This window comes from Callorhinus ursinus, unplaced genomic scaffold (assembly GCF_003265705.2).
Source record: "Callorhinus ursinus isolate GAN/ISIS: 27379988/994484 unplaced genomic scaffold, GSC_fseal_2.0 scaffold14, whole genome shotgun sequence".
Classification (NCBI taxonomy): Eukaryota; Metazoa; Chordata; class Mammalia; order Carnivora; family Otariidae; genus Callorhinus; species Callorhinus ursinus.
In genome coordinates this window covers 3,126,057-3,141,489 of record NW_027397076.1, presented here as the reverse complement: position 1 = coordinate 3,141,489, position 15,433 = coordinate 3,126,057, and the positions used below count along the sequence as shown (strand labels likewise).

Below are 15,433 nucleotides of genomic sequence, written 5' to 3'. Positions count from 1 at the left end.
CTTTCCATCTTCCCACACGGAAACTCTGTACCTACAGAACACTAAGTCCCCATTTCCCACTCCCCTCAGCCCCTGCAACCACCACTTAACCTTATATCTCTATGAATTTGACTCCCCTCGGGACCTGATGTAAGTGAAATCATGGAGTATTGGCCCTTTGTGACTGGCTTATTTCCATTAGCACAGTGCTCTCAAGGTTCATCCATGCTGTAGCATGTGTCAGAATTTCATTTCTTTTTTTTTTTAAGATTTTATTTATTTATTTGAGAGAGAGCACAAGCAGGGGGAACGGCAGGCAGAGGGAGAAGCAGGCTTCCCGCTGAGCAGGGAGCCCAACATGGGACTCGATCCCGCGTCCTTGGGATCCTGACCTGAGCCGAAGGCAGATACCTAAGGACTGAGTCACCCAGGCGTCCCATTTCATTTCTTTTTAAAGCTGTATAGTATTTCCTTGTATGGGGAGACCACACTGTGTCTATCCATTCATCTGTCAATGGACACTTAGATGGCTTCCACTCTTTGGCTACTGTGGATAATGCTGCTATGAACATGGCGCCGGGGTGGGGTGGGGAGTAGACAAATATCTGTTCAAGTCTCTGCTTTTAGTTCTTTGGGGCATATACCCAGAAGTGTAAGTCTAGATTTGTCTTACTCCAAAGCACAGGTTCCTAACCTTGTGTTTATTGTCTGGCCTAATAAATGTTTGAAATATGTGCAATAATTGTTGATACTCAGAAAAGATTTTCTGATTGGTCATCAGTAAATCAACAACTGCAAGCTGTTTCCTACACACACACACGCACACGCATGCACGCACATGCACTAGGTATTTTAGTTAAGTGAAGGTTTTACCAAAATCTGGTTTCTCAGGACACAGTACATTTTTTTTAATCTTAAACTGATGACTTCGCAGGAAAGCATCCAGAGGCTGCTCTCTACCCAAGAGGAGAGCCTGGTTATTGCTTGTAGTTCTTCCCCTCCCCTGGCCATGGACCTTCAAAGTGCCCTGTGAACCCAGCACCCACCAGTGGCTTTGCCGTGGCCGGTCCTCTTGACAGCGATCCATTTTAATCACTCCAGGCTCCTTGGCAAGCGGCTTCCGTAGCTCTCGTATTTAATAATGCAGCCGGATGCGGTGTGAGCCCAGGCTGGGAATACACGTGTGCTGCAGGCTTTGAATACCTCTGGCAGGGAGCTGCCCCTTTGGCGTATACACCTTTGCAGCCAGAGCTTTGCCTTTTACAGACTCCAGCCACTGCCACGGCCCCCAGGCCACATCCTGCTGTATTTCCAATGCAGAAGTCGGCCCCTCATGATACTTGCATGGGGGACAGGGCAAAGCCAGCCAGCCCATGCCCTTTCTCTGCGCTGCTTCCCCCATGCTCTGGGTACCGCACCACCACTGATGATCACATGCTGCATGAGTTCTATTCCTGGCAGATTGTGCTGCAAATTGAGGCTAGTTTAGTGAAAGATGGAAAAGAAAGAAACCAACTCTTGGTTTGGAACCCCAGGAAACACAGGCATTTACACGCTAATAACAATGCTCCAAATGTCAACAAGCCCTTGGCAACAATACCTCTATATGACATCTAACTGAGACAGCTGTGGAATTTTATACAGATGAGAAGGCCATCCCATAAGTGCATGGCTTAGCCATCTTGTTTTCCCCCGGCAAAGCTGTTCCAAACTATTCAGTCATGAAAAAGGGGCCCTGGAGGGGCACCTGGGTGGCTCAGTTGTTAAGCGTCTGCCTTTGGCTCAGGTCATGATCGCAGGGTCCTGGGATCGAGCCCCGCATCAGGCTCCCTGCTCCACGGGAAGCCTGCTTCTCCCTCTCCCACTTCCCCTGCTTGTGTTCCCTCTCTGACAAATAAATAAAATCTTAAAAAAAAAAGGGGGGGTGCCTGGAGCTTCTGATGGCCCTTTCGAGTTATCTTTCAACCTGGGAAAAAGAATAGGCTGGTTCATCAAATTGAATCTAAGCTAGTGCAGTAAGCTCAACAGTGCACTGTGCTAGAAAGAACACAGATTTGGAAACCAGGGGATTCATTAGTGTTCATTGAGCACCCACTATTTACCAGGAACTGTATTCATCAGAATATAATAAATTAGTAAGACATAGTCTCTGCCCTTGAGAAATTATCGTCTAGGGATAGAGGTCAGCAAATTTCTCTGTGGAAGACCAGGTAGATATTTCCACACAGGCCATACGGTCACTGTTATACCTCCTCAACTCTGCCGTAGTCACACAAAAGCAGCCATAGATGATATGGAAACGATGGATGTGGTTGTGTTCCAATAAAACTTTATTTACCAAAGCAGTTAGTGGGCCAGATTTTGCCCACAGGCCCTCAATTTGTCAACCATTGGTCCAGGAGATGAGAGTTCCCACCCCAGTTCTGTCAGTAATTAGCTGTGTGGAGGTAGTCAAGGGTCTGATGTATAGTCACCATTGAATAAATATCACCAAATATAAATGTAAGTATTTATTGTTCTCCATTTACACTTACTGTTCTCCACTTACACTACCTTATGCTGAGTGACATTCATATACAAAGTGAATGGCCAGGTGTGGTAAAGGGGGATGCTCTCTGTGTCCACAGAATCAAAGATAGGCAACTCTGAGCCTCAGTTTCCCTGCCTGTACAGTGAGGGCTTTTACTCTATGACTCTAAGAGCAGGGTTCATGTTGAAAGAATGAAAGCATTCCTAAGATCTCTCCCAGCCCCAGTATGAACATTGGGTGGTAACAAGCCCTCTCACCTGATAAACCTCACCACATCTTCTGAATCTCTCAGAGACCTCATAATTACCTGGTGCCTCTGGTTCATTCCTTTCATTTTATAACTGGGGAAACTGAGGCACAGAAAGTGATTTGATTTGCACAAGGTTGCACATGGTTTTTATACACAGAGTTGCCTTTGGCTCAGTGAATTAGCACATGGTGTCAGTGAGTTCATGGTTACAGGCTTGGTCCTTCTAAGGGCCAGTTAGCTGGGCTAGGTTCTTTTTTTTTAGATGTATTTTTATTTATTGTGGGGGGGAAGGGGCAAAGGGGGAGAATCTTTAAGCAGATTCCCACTGAGCACGGAGCCTGATGTGGGGCTCAGTCCCACGACCGTGAGATCATGACCTGAGCCAAAACCAAGAGTCAGATGCTCAACCAACTGAGCCACCCAGGCGCCCCTGGGCTAGGTTCTGTAGATACAGTCAGTTCCCTTTCTCCCAGCCTGACCACGTACTTTGTCCATGTGGGTCACTGGATACCAGTTGGTGAGAAGGAGAGTAATAGTTTACATTTGCAATGACAACTAGCAGTGAGTGTGACTACAGTTGACCGTTACTCTGACACTCCTTGCATTATCTCATTCAATCTCAACAACAGACTATTAAGTAGGTATTATCATTATCCCCATTTTACAGATAGGAATTTTGAGGCAAAGAGAGATTATATACTTGCCCAACACCTGATAGCTAAAGTCGTAAATCAGGAAGGAAGGAAGGAAGGAAGGAAGGAAGGAAGGAAGGAAGGAAGGAAGGAAGGAAGGAAGGAAGGAAGGAAGAAAGAAAAGATCCCAGAGGCCCCTCCCTTAGCTCTGCCTCTCCTAAGTGTGACAGATGACAAAATCATGCCATAAATCATCCCAACAAGATTCGGGATGCTGGTGTCCTAATTCTCATTTTGAAAATGATGAACCTAAGCTAGGGGCCAAGTCACCCAGCCCTGGTCACATATTCAGGAAGGTAGGGGAGCCCTCACTTGAATCCGAGTGTTCCAGCTCATTCCACTGAAACCCTGTTGGCACTGCCTCATTATCACTGCACCATTCCACATCTGCCAACTTAAAGTGAATCTCTAGTTTAAAGGACAGGTTATTAGGGAGTTCAGAAGGATGATTCAGCATTTAGATGATTTAGATAATTCATCTAAATAAAGTAGCAGGATGTCATCTCAAGGAGCTCTTAACAACTTCTGAGCATCCAGTTCATTGTGATAGACTTACAAGCTTTGGAAACTGTAGAAAAGGTCTGAAGACAGCCAACCGACATATCCACATTTACTTCTGTGCCTCAAACATGAGTCCCTCCACCAGGCACACGCATGCGGCTAAACACCCGGCCTCTGAGTAATGGTGTCAGGCTGGAGGCAATGTCTTGGTGGTTAAGCGCACAGCCTTAAGGACTTGAATTGCCAGGGTTCCATTCCTGGTTCTGCCCTGGATGCACTGCATGATTTCTTTTGTAGGTTACTCTCTTATCTGTTTCCTCGTCTGTAAATTGGAGGTGGTAGTACGCCTGCCTCCAGGAAAGTTGAAGATTAAATGAGATGATGCACGCGAAGTGCCTTGCGAGGTGCCTGGCATATTGTAAGCTCTCGGGAAATGTTCACTGTGAGTCCATTACTCTGTTAGTTAACTGTTCACTCGTACATTCAACAAAGACTAAGTGTCTGCCATGTGCCAAGCCCTTGGCTTGGCCCCTGAGCTAGGTCAACATAATCCCTTCCCCACTGGCTTAGTCTGTGAGGAACCCCGTCTCTAGATCACTTTCTCAACCTCGGCACTGACAGCTTGAGCTGCAGGATCCTCTGCGGCAGGGGCTGTCCTGTGCATCGTGAGAGCTTTAGCAGCATCCCTGGCTTCCACCCATTAGATGCCGATAGTACATACATCACCACCACCACCCAGTTGTGACAACCAGACGGCCTCCAGGCTTTTCCAGATGTCCCCTGGGAGGCAAAATCACCGCTGGTTGAGAAGCCACCGCCCTAAATCCAGGGCATAGGTAGTCCATGCCCACTCGGGTTTGCTGTGAGAGTCAAATGGGTTAGTACTCGAAGAGCTTAGAGCTGTGTCTGCAACTCCATTCATGTGCGGGTTAGCTACAGTACAACAAAGAAACGCAAAACCCAGGGGTTAAACCAGTAAGCACTTTTCAGCCCCGTGAGTCGACAGGAGAGCTGGAAGTTTCTTCTGGTCTCCATGGGCCTTGCTTCTGAAATCAGTTGGCTGGTCCGCTGTGCTTGGCTCTGGTGACCCTGGCTGGGCTCTGTCACTGTCTCCTCTCAGTTTCCTGGAGCCGCTCACCCTCCAAGCAGGCTCGCCTGGGCCTGTTCTGCTGCAGAGCCCGGGTTCTGAGCAAGAGCGCGAAGTCCACACCTGGCCCCTTAAAGCTAGCTCAGGATTGGCGGCTCTCACTGCTGCCCCCTGCTGTTGGCCTGAGGAAGTCACAGGGCCACGCCAGGGAGAAATGAGCCCCAGCCGCCTAGGCGAATACAGAGCAAAGGGCAGAGAATCAGGGCTGTTGTTGTCGTCAGTCTACCTTCACGGCTGTTCTCCATTATTAGGTATGCAGGCAGCCAGGTGCATTTCAGAACCATAACCTCCTCCTGCTTCCTGTCTCTCTCCACAGTTCCTTGGAGTCACAGAGCTCTCCGCATACTGTGAAGGCTACTTTCTCAAAAACATGATGGTCCTCATTGAAAACGAAGCCTTCAAGCAGCTCCTCTATGACAAAAATGGCGAAGGGACAGGCCAGGATGTGCTCCAGGACTTACAGAGGACGTTGGCCATCAGGATTCAGTCAATCCACTTGTCCTCTTCCAAAGGTTCTGTCGTATGAAACGTCCAGAGCAGGGAACAGTTCCCGGGGACTTTCCAGATCCTGCTGCTGCATTGGCTTCACACAAACACATACCAAGTTCACCTGGCATCTGTTTTTGGCTAGGCCAAGGAGCTGTCTCCACTGCCTCAGCTTCTCTCGAATAAGCAATTTCAGCTCCCGTGCGTTCCTGTTGAAAAACAAAGGACATGCCACCAGTCAGATGGCAGTGGGGTCCAGCGCGCGAAGGTCAACATGGGGCAGCCAAGCCAAGCCCATCGGAAAGCACCCCTGGGGCGGTCCAACACCCGTCGCCGGGACCACCGTCCAATGGATGGATTGAGGACTAAAGGTCGTCTGGGTTGCCGGTTGAGAGCCAGAGAACGTAACTGGTCTGACCCTGACGAGCATCGTGTTCCCATGAAGGACCTTCGTCACTGCAGTTCAGGGAGAGTCAGCCATGGTAGCAAATTTGCGAGACTGTTACCAAGAGCGAAGAAATAATTTGGCAAATTTTTAGGGGTGGGAACTTTTTAAAATATTCATAACAAAACAAAAAAACAGGGCAGCCTTGTAGTTTAAAATCTATTTCTAAAAGCTTAACAGTTCATTTTCAATTGAATTGTGTTTAGGGATCTGTGTTTTGAGTTTTGTTTTTGTTTTTGTTTTTAAAAAAAAAAACAGTAAGTTGCAGGTCTATACTATATAAACATGCATCTGACAAGATATTGCTGATATTCTATACAAGGTAAAATAATAATCTTGCCTTAGTGATCATGGTTACACAGAGAGGTGCACTGCCAATAATTATCTCTAACTTGATAGTTGAAAACAATGTGCATGCTAATCGTGATTTCGGGGTGAGAATAAAACACCCCCCACATAACAAAACATGCATTTGCATGGGCCCGAACCAGTGAAATGTTATGTTTGTGCTTCATTTTTGCCAAGGTAAAAAATGTTCCATCACTTCTTGCTAAAAATCCATTTGGTGAAAACTAGAACATATTCCTTTCCTTTAACAATGATTCTGGGATGCTTTTGCAGAAATGCGTTCATAGATGATGCTGATGGGGGGTGGGGAGGGCGCACGCCAGAGGATTTACTGTTAATCCCAAAGTTTTCTCTGTATTCTCAGAAGATGTTAATAGTTTGTTACTAGCCAGAGAATATGACTATGTTAGATTATTTTTAAAGATGAGACATGTACGATAGGAAGGATTCTTTCTGTATTCCGAGAGTGTACAGTTATAGGGTTATCTATAATGAAAGTTTATATCGACAGGGTTCCGTTTTGCTCTGCCATATATTATAAGCAAAAGAGATTGGTGAAGTGCCACAATATTCCAAGTAATTTTTGAGTTGCTGCCTTTCTTTTTATTTCTTGTCCGTTAATTTGAAACCTAGTTAGAAACGAGAATGACTTTTAGCCTTTGGGGTTGGCAAAGTCTCATGGGTAAACCTCTTTCCTAGCATGCCTTTGCGAAGTCGTGCACAGACCCTAGACTCTAGAGAAGCTGCTGTCACCCATCATACTTGCTCCCTGAGCCACCGTCCAGAGGACTCATGCCAAGTTACATGGGTGTGACCCGTGGAGCGCCTGGGCCGCGTCTGCCTACAACATTGGCCCTCAAGTGATTTGGATCTACGAGGCCTCTCTCTTACTTGGTCATTTGCAAACCTCCCCAGGTCCTACCATCAGATGAAGAAGGAGGGGGTGGGTGGGGGGAGAGAGAAACTGCCTGCAGCGGAGGCCACGTTCCAGAAGATACACAGCCCGTGTGTGAGTCATCGCTGCCTCCTTCCTCCTCTGTGTTCTCAGAAATGCTATATGATGTTCCCTTCATCATGACTGACTTCCCCGCGAATGTCCTATGCTAGTTTGGGGCCTCTGGCCTCCGAGTTGTACAGGGGCAACTCCCGACGCGCTTCTGTTATAGTTTGGTGTGTGCTTTCTCTGTCATTAAATGATTTTCCCAAGCCGCGCATCATGTGTGTGGTACAAGTGAGCTCTTTCCCGGCAGGTGGGGCCTGAGAACTTCATTCAGTTGAAAGACTGGAAAATGTGGCCCTGCAGAAAGAGTCAAGGAAAATGAAGACACCAGGTGAAAGACAGGGGCTCGTGTCGTTGGCAGTGGGCCGCCACCTGTCTGCTCTGTCAAGCAGAGGTTGGTGTGCAGGCTCGAGTCCCCCGAGTCTGCATACACCTGTGGGTGCCCCCCTTGGAGGACTTACAGGCGCCACCACCCCGGCCACTGGCCTAATGCAGCTAATCAGCCTGCAGAGCGTTTAGCTCTGGCTGTCACTTGTGTGCCCTAAGGAAGCTTTCTGGGGAGTGGGAAGATGGAGAAAAAGAAGTTCTCCCCACATGGCGTGTCTCCCACCAAGGGCCAGCCTGACTTGATGTTTGTGATGGTGGCAGCATTCTGGGGTGGCGGGGGGGCCACAGAGGGACAAGCAGCTCTCTTCTTGGGTATCCTCATCACTGAGGTCAAACCAAGGCCCCACCTGGTCTGCTCTGGCCCAGCCCGGGTCTGGGTGAAGATTGATATCCGCTGGCTCACCCACAAGGCCTACAGGAAGCCAGGGCAAGGAGGCCTGGGCCAGGGAGGCCCGGTAAACGGCTGACCTCACCAGCCCCTGGGCCCTGCTTAGCAGGCAAGCTCTGTTTCTTTAAGAAATTCCTTCCTTGTGTTCTTTAAGAAATTCTGGGGGCCAGAACTCTGAGTCAGGCCTGGAGAACAGAAGGTCGTTTTATTTTTGACTGTGCATCACCCTCTGTGTGGCCTCAGGGTGAGTACACCATTTGATTTATTCCTTTTGCAAAGATCAAGTATATGCTACTGCATTTGCCTTTTACTTCTCTGACGGGAGGCTTTGTCATTCGGTCCTTAGTGAAGCCTGTAGCATCTGAGGCCCTAAACAGCTTGGGGGGAGAAGGCTGAGCCCACCTGCCTGCCACAAAGCACCCTCCACCCCTTCCACAGCTAGGAGGAACTGGAAGGAGGGTGTGCATGCAGCCACCTGAATAAACACAAAGGCCCCTACTTGGCTTCTGCGGCCCCCAAAATGCCCATGTGCAGTTGGTCTTGTATATACCATATTTAAATGTCATCCATGCTTCCCAAAAGAAGGAGAAGTCCACCCAAAATGGCGATCAAGGTGTGAGCTCCCATCACAGGAGGCAGAAGCTAGAAGACAGTGTAGCCACCCCTCAGGGTCCGGTTGGATGGAGGGGCTTCTGAGATCTTCTCTGCCCCTGAGATTCTTTAGTCCTGTGATTCTGGTTCTGTGGCCTGCGTTGTTTTTCCCTGTGAAGCCCCAGGCCAGAAGTGTTAGTCCAACTGGGCCTTGTTTCATCCCACCTCATCTGTTACTGCACCGTGTTCAGGCAGGGTGGATAAAGGGTAAGGATCCCACACAGCCGTTGGAGAAAATCTTTTATTTCACTAGTCCTGGGTTCCCTATTGTCTTCAAATTCCACGCTCACTCCCTCTGCCCCTCACTTGACAGTCGCTAGCTTGAGTCACAGACGAATGGGCGCAGATCCACATCCCACCATTCTAGCTCCCTTTCCAACTGGCCTGACCAGACATCCTGCAAGACGGTTTCCTGGGCTTCTTGGCTTGAGGGTTCACCTCAGGGAGATGCACAGCCATTGCCAAGCTTCGGGCTGCAAGCAGGTCTGGAAACGTTCACATATCCGAGCCAGTACAGCCCCTGACTAGCCCTGAGACATTGGACAAATCACTCACAAAATCCAGTTTTCATTTTTCTCTTCTGAACAATTGGTGTAAATATAACTAGTTAATAGCATCATTGAGAAGATTAAGCAAGATATTTTGTGCAGGCCCTCCTACATAGTAGCAGAGAAAGGCACTTCCAAACTTGTAAGACCAAGCAGAGGGAAGGAGAACCTGATGATTCACACAAGGAAGGGAGGGTTAACAATTCTGTCCTTCATTTCCTTTTTTTGATTATTTTTATTTAAATTCAATTTAGTTAACACATAGTGTATTATTAGTTTCAGAGGTAGAATTTAGGGATTCATCAGTTGCATATAACACTGAGTGTTCATTACCTCAAGTGCCCTCCTCAGTGCCCATCAGCTGTCCTTCATTTCTAGAACTTTCTACTGCAGCCATTCCCAGGGTGGTTTGTGATCTCTAGGGTTGTGCTACTTGTTCCAGGGAATGTGGAGAAATTCTCCAAAAACAGCTCTATTGCAATCCTAGTTCCTAGCATGGTGCCTCACACAAAGTCAGTGATCAAGAAATGTTTAAGTCAATGGAAGCCAAGTTCAACTAGATTTTTCTTCACATAAGTACTGTAAATATTTCATAAATACTAAATATAAGTACTAAAAATGCTTTCACATTATCACTATATTTGCTAAATATTAGAGTTGCAGGGATTCGCTCTCCCTAACTCCTCATCTACTTGGGAACGTGAGACTCACATTTGTGACCCATTTGACGCGAGTCCAAGGCCCCGCAAATGACCGAGCAGGAACAGACTCACTGGTTCGACTCAGTCCAGGGCTGGGGACCATGGCTGAAGAGGAGGCAGGTAGCCACAAATCCCCAGGGGAAGAAAACACCAATTGTCAACTCCAGAAAATGCCAGGACCACTGTCCTCAACAAAGTGGCAGCTAGCCCTCGTCCATTCCTGCCACTTGAGTATGTGGACACTCATCCCCCACCCCTCCCCCACCCCTCCACTGAGAAATCCTCCTGGTGAAACTTCACATCACCTGTGTCCCTCCCAACCTGGCCAATGCCTTGGGTAAAACAGCATGTGCCTTGGACATGACCACTGGGAAGCTGATAAGATGCCTATTTTTTCACCCTCTTTAAAAATAACCCAGCAGATTTTAAACTTCCTGCTTGGTAGGAGAAAATAGAACTCGCACTCAGCAATCACGTTGCACATTAGTTCCCATTACTGATGAGGCAGTGGGGTAATGAGTGCCCTATGAAAGGACATGCCTCCAAGTTTAGCTCCGAATATGAAAAGACAATCTGTCTGCATGAATAGGCAATTAAAAGAGATGCCCTGTTGGCATTGATGCGTTCTTTGGATGTTGCTTTCAGAGTTAACCTCGGATGAGTTCTGAATTTTAATGCCACCTCAAAACTCTGGGATGAAGAGCTGCCAGGAGAGTTGGCAGGTGGGTAGAATGGAGGGGCTCCGGGCTCCAGGCCGGGCACCAGATCCCGCCTCCAGTCCTGTTGCTGCCATCAACTACTTGGTGACCTTGGCTGGGCCCCTTCTCCATTCTGGACCTACTCTAAATGAAAGCCTTTCTGAGCTGATGTTCTGTGCGCCTAGACTGAACATGTCACACTCCTCTTGCTACACTCATGTATTAGAACCTTGCGGTAACACCATTTAGTGGGATAGAACATTCTGGATTGCATCCAGGAGGACTTAGGTAAAGGAACCTCAATGTACAATGATGTCTTTGGTAAAAGAGGCAAGAAATCAAGTAAAAGCCTTACAACAAGGTTCCACAATGTTTTATGATGAGGATGCATCTCATCAAATCATAGCCTCATGACCACCATCTCCTTTTTGTTTTGTTCTTTCTGCTTTTCGTTTTTAAATAATTACAGATTCACAGGAAGTTGTGAAGATAGTACAGAGAGGTCCTTATACCCTCCACCCACTTCCCTCCAATGGAGGCATCTTAACTGTCTCTAGTACGTTATAGAAACCAGGAAATTGACATTGGCACAATGCATGTGTCTAAGTCAATGCCATTTTGTCACGAGTATAGATCCATTTTACCACCACCCCAATCACTGCTCTGCACCACAAAGGTGTCCCTGTGCCCCACCTTCCTAGTCACTCCCACGCCCCTCCTCCTCTCATACGATCCCAGCCCTGGCAACCACAGAACTGTGTTCCACCTCTACAGGTTTGTCATTTTGAGAATGTTCTATAAATAGAACTGTTCAGTAAGTGGCTTGCTTCACTCTGCATAATGCCCTTGAGATCCATCCAAGGATGTTGCAGGTATCAAGAGTCTGTTCCTTTTTATTGCTGAGTAGTATCCCCGTGTCCCATGTCCTTTTAACCAAATGCAGGCATGTGTCAGGAAGTATGGCAGTAAGACAGCTTGGCTCTGACAGCTGGTTCTCTGCTTGTAGCTCCCAGAAAACAGTGATGTCTCTTGAGAGCCGGATATGACTTTCTCATCCTGCAGCGTTGAGGGGAGACTGTTTTGTGATGTTAGTCCAACACTTGGGTGTTAGTCATGGATCATAGGAGACCACTGCTCTCACATGGCCTAAATGGTCCTTCAGCTTCTACCATTGATGGACCTCTCCATACATCTCACTGATGGTGTAGGGAAGCACTTTTCAGGCTCACTCTACATGCACGTCATTGGGGATCTCGTTGAAATGCAGGTTCTGATTAAGTAGGGCTGGGTCAGGCTTGAGATTCAGCATTTCCAATAAGCCTCTAGGTGATGCTCGTGCTGCCATTCGGGGGGCGGGGGGCATCGCTTGAATAGCAAAGGTGTCAAGTATGGAGGTCAGAGATTCATCTCCAACCCTTTCTGCTGCCAGACTAACCCTTGGCTTCTGTCCTGTCACCCACCTCTCTGGAATCTCAACCTTGTGGGTTATTATGAGCCTTTCCTTCTGTCCCAGACCATGAAGACATTTTAGCCATACATCTGGGGAACTCATTTGAAATTACATTTTCCTAGGTAGAGGGTTCAAAGAGTTTTAATTGAGCCCAAGGAATTATTCACCCACAACCCCATTCTACCTTCACTTTTCCTGGTCTGCTTTTAGTCCAAATCAAATGTATTTATGTGCTGGGTGTTTACTGATGGCCTAGCACGCATGTGGGACCTGCCTCTCTGCTGTGGCATGAAACACCCATCCTTTCTCACTTTGGTTTTCCGCTTTCCTTCAGTATTGGTGGAGGAGGAAAGAAGAAAACTCTTATTTTAAGACTGTTTCATGAGACTTCTTTCTGGGCTCACAGAGCCCTCCTGAGAGCGGCAAGGACACCAAGGAGGACCGAGAAGGGAATGATCAAAGACAGCTGTCTCTCCCATCTTCACTAAAATTACTTTGATAGTGGAGGATGATGAGGGAAGCGTCTGGTCCAAAATGGCTGCTGGGTGACCTTGAGACTTGTCAGCCAGTTGCTGTGGGGAATGAGTGGGTGGGAAGAAGAAAGAGTGGCGGATTTTATCCATAATTACTCTCTACTTTCTTTCCTTGTCAAGCAAATGACTGAATTTTCAGCACTTCAAAGGAATCACTCTCATATATTAAATATTGTGGTTGTGGGGGGTGCTCAGAGATTGTTTTCTGTTGAACCAGTAATAAGAAAGCACAAAGTCTTTTTTTTCCTAGAAGTTCCTTAGACCAGGGAATGAATCTCTACCCCTGCTATGTGAGAGTTTCAGTGAGTTTAATGAAAATCAGCAATATGATATAGTTGCTTAGAAGAGCTCATTTAGCTGTAGGCTACATTAATAGAAGCATAATCGCTAGAGTGAGGAGGTGATGATGATCCTCTCTGCACTGAGGAGATCCCTCCTGGAGTCGTGCATTCGGTTCAGGGTCTGCACAAGTCAAGGTTCCTAGAACAAGCAACTCTGCCTAATTTAAGAAGAAAGGGGATTTATTCAGATATTAGACAATTCAGACACTTGATGATGGGCTAGAGAAACCATTTGAAAGGCAGAGCTTCTAGGGATCACTTACAAACCATGACACAGGAAAGGCCTGATGAAGTCCTTGCTGCCACTTCTGCCACCAAATACTATGAAGGCAGAAGTCAGTAACAGCAGCTCCATGGTGATGGAGAACTTGATTTCCGTGACGACTTCGGTCACAAGCACCAATACCACTCCCGCCTCAGGACTTAACCTGCAAATCCAGCAAAAAGTTCAGCGCCTCTGCCTCCACTTAAACCACAAAACGGAAGCTCCCATTCCCTGGTGGTGTCCCCTTCGGAATCAGACTTTCATTCCAGCACAGCCGACTGGCAGAACCCTGGTCACATGACTATGCTTAGCTGGGGTGGGGAGGGGGTGCTGGGAGTTTCAGTTCTCGCTGCTGCCTTCAGGGGACAGGACGGATCCCAGGGGATTTCTATGGAGAAAGATGATGGGTGGCCATGAACATGACAGATGTCCCCTGTACTTAATGAAGGTCACAGACTTATCAGAAGAAAGTAACCTGACAGTGAAAGAGTGGCTGAAAGAACTGGGATGTTTGGCCCGTAGAAAGGAAGACTTGGGTATGAATAAGAACTTTTAAAAGTCAGAGCAAAGCATTCCAAAGATGGAATGAGCTGACACAGGGGCAGTGAGTTTCCCATCACAGGAAGCATTCAAGAAAATGCTAGTCAACCACTTGACAGAGATTCAGGCAAAATATGGGGGGTAGAATTTAAAGGTCCCTTACGACTCAGAGATATTGTCATTATCGGTTCTCTCCTTCTGATATTAATCATCTATTTGGCCTCAGAAAACCGATCCATCTTGATATATCTTTTATAGAATTTGTAATGACTTCCCTGCCTTCATTTTTTTGTCAGTGCTGGATTTTATTAAAGCCTGCCACCCCATTTATCCTCATCATGTTAGCGAGGCAGCAGATCAATTCATTACTCTTACTTATCTAATACAGAAGGAAGAGAAATGGTCTACAAAACCTCACCAGCTGGGAAGAGAAAAAGTAGCTAGCAGCAATTCAGTTACTGAAAAATGGGACTTCTTTTTATAAAGGGGGAAAAAATGGATTTCAGTAAAGCAATCAAGTTAGGGAAGGGCCATTTCTGAGAGTAGAATGAAATCCAGGTCTGGGAAATTGCACGTGTCAACACCGCATCAGTTCTGCATTTTTAAACCAGATTCAACAGAGAAAAACCAGGAGTCGTGCATCAGTTTGGCCACGGGTGCCTGCCAGCCTCGGTCTTCCCTCCTACGTAATGGGGATGTCACTGCATTGACACAGCAGGTGAGGGAGAGGCCCAACTGAAGTGATGGCGGGAGGTAAGGCTCTGTCAAAACGCAGCACACCTTGTCCCCCAAGCAGGAGGGAAGCAAGAGGGAAGCTGGCTGGATGGCTCACTCCACCTCGTTCTCCCGAGGCCAGCAGTGGCTCTGTCAGCATCCTGCCCAGGGCCGCCTACCAGCTCCCCTCCTACTACACGGATGAGTTCCAGGAGTCACCCACCGGGGTCCAGTTTAATTCATGACACTCCCTTGACAGCCTCACTCCCTGGAGCCCCCGGGGGACCCCAGGCTTGTGTTCATCTCCTGCTCGGAACTCTCAGGTACAGAATCTTACTAGGTGCCTGTCGGCTGGTTGTCACGTTTCATCCCAGAGGTGATAGAAACAGTGCTCAAGTACCATGCCTCTGTGTGCTGCTCCGAAGATGCTTCCATGTGGCTGAAATGTCACCTCCAGGGCACAGGAGAGTGGTGCGTTTCTCATCCTTCTATATCTCATGTCCCTCTCTTACACCTTTGAGTGCAGAAATTGGCCTGGAAGGACAGGGTCGGTCTTAGAGAATGCTCTCCCGACAGACGAAGGACTGCCACAGCTCAATCCTGTGGTGTGCGAGACACACCTGCAATGTATAGACATATGAAAACAAGTAAAATCCAATACGGCTCTGACTCAACACAGTGAGATCTAATGTTTATTGAGCTTTTATCATGCGGCAGACACTTTCCCGAGTGCTTCATGAGCATCATCTCCATCCTCACGATGACTCCTACAGGATGGGGATTTGTATTCCCATTTTACATTACAGATAGGGAAACTGAGGTGCAGACAACAAGGCTAA

At 47.5% G+C, this 15,433-nt stretch overlaps 1 protein-coding gene across 6 annotated transcripts in view; it reads left to right on the top strand.

Annotated features, from left to right (window-relative positions):
* The window catches only part of ABTB3 (ankyrin repeat and BTB domain containing 3), a 298,372-nt gene extending 290,780 nt beyond the window's left edge, over window positions 1–7,592 (top strand). For all 6 annotated transcript variants that reach the window (XM_025882175.2, XM_073900343.1, XM_073900341.1 and 3 more), the window contains one exon: window positions 5,416–7,592. In XM_025882175.2, coding sequence (XP_025737960.1) covers window positions 5,416–5,625 — 210 coding nt within the window. In that variant the 3' untranslated portion in view covers window positions 5,626–7,592. The remainder of the gene's footprint in view (window positions 1–5,415) is intronic.
* Window positions 7,593–15,433: the final 7,841 nt, after the last annotated feature.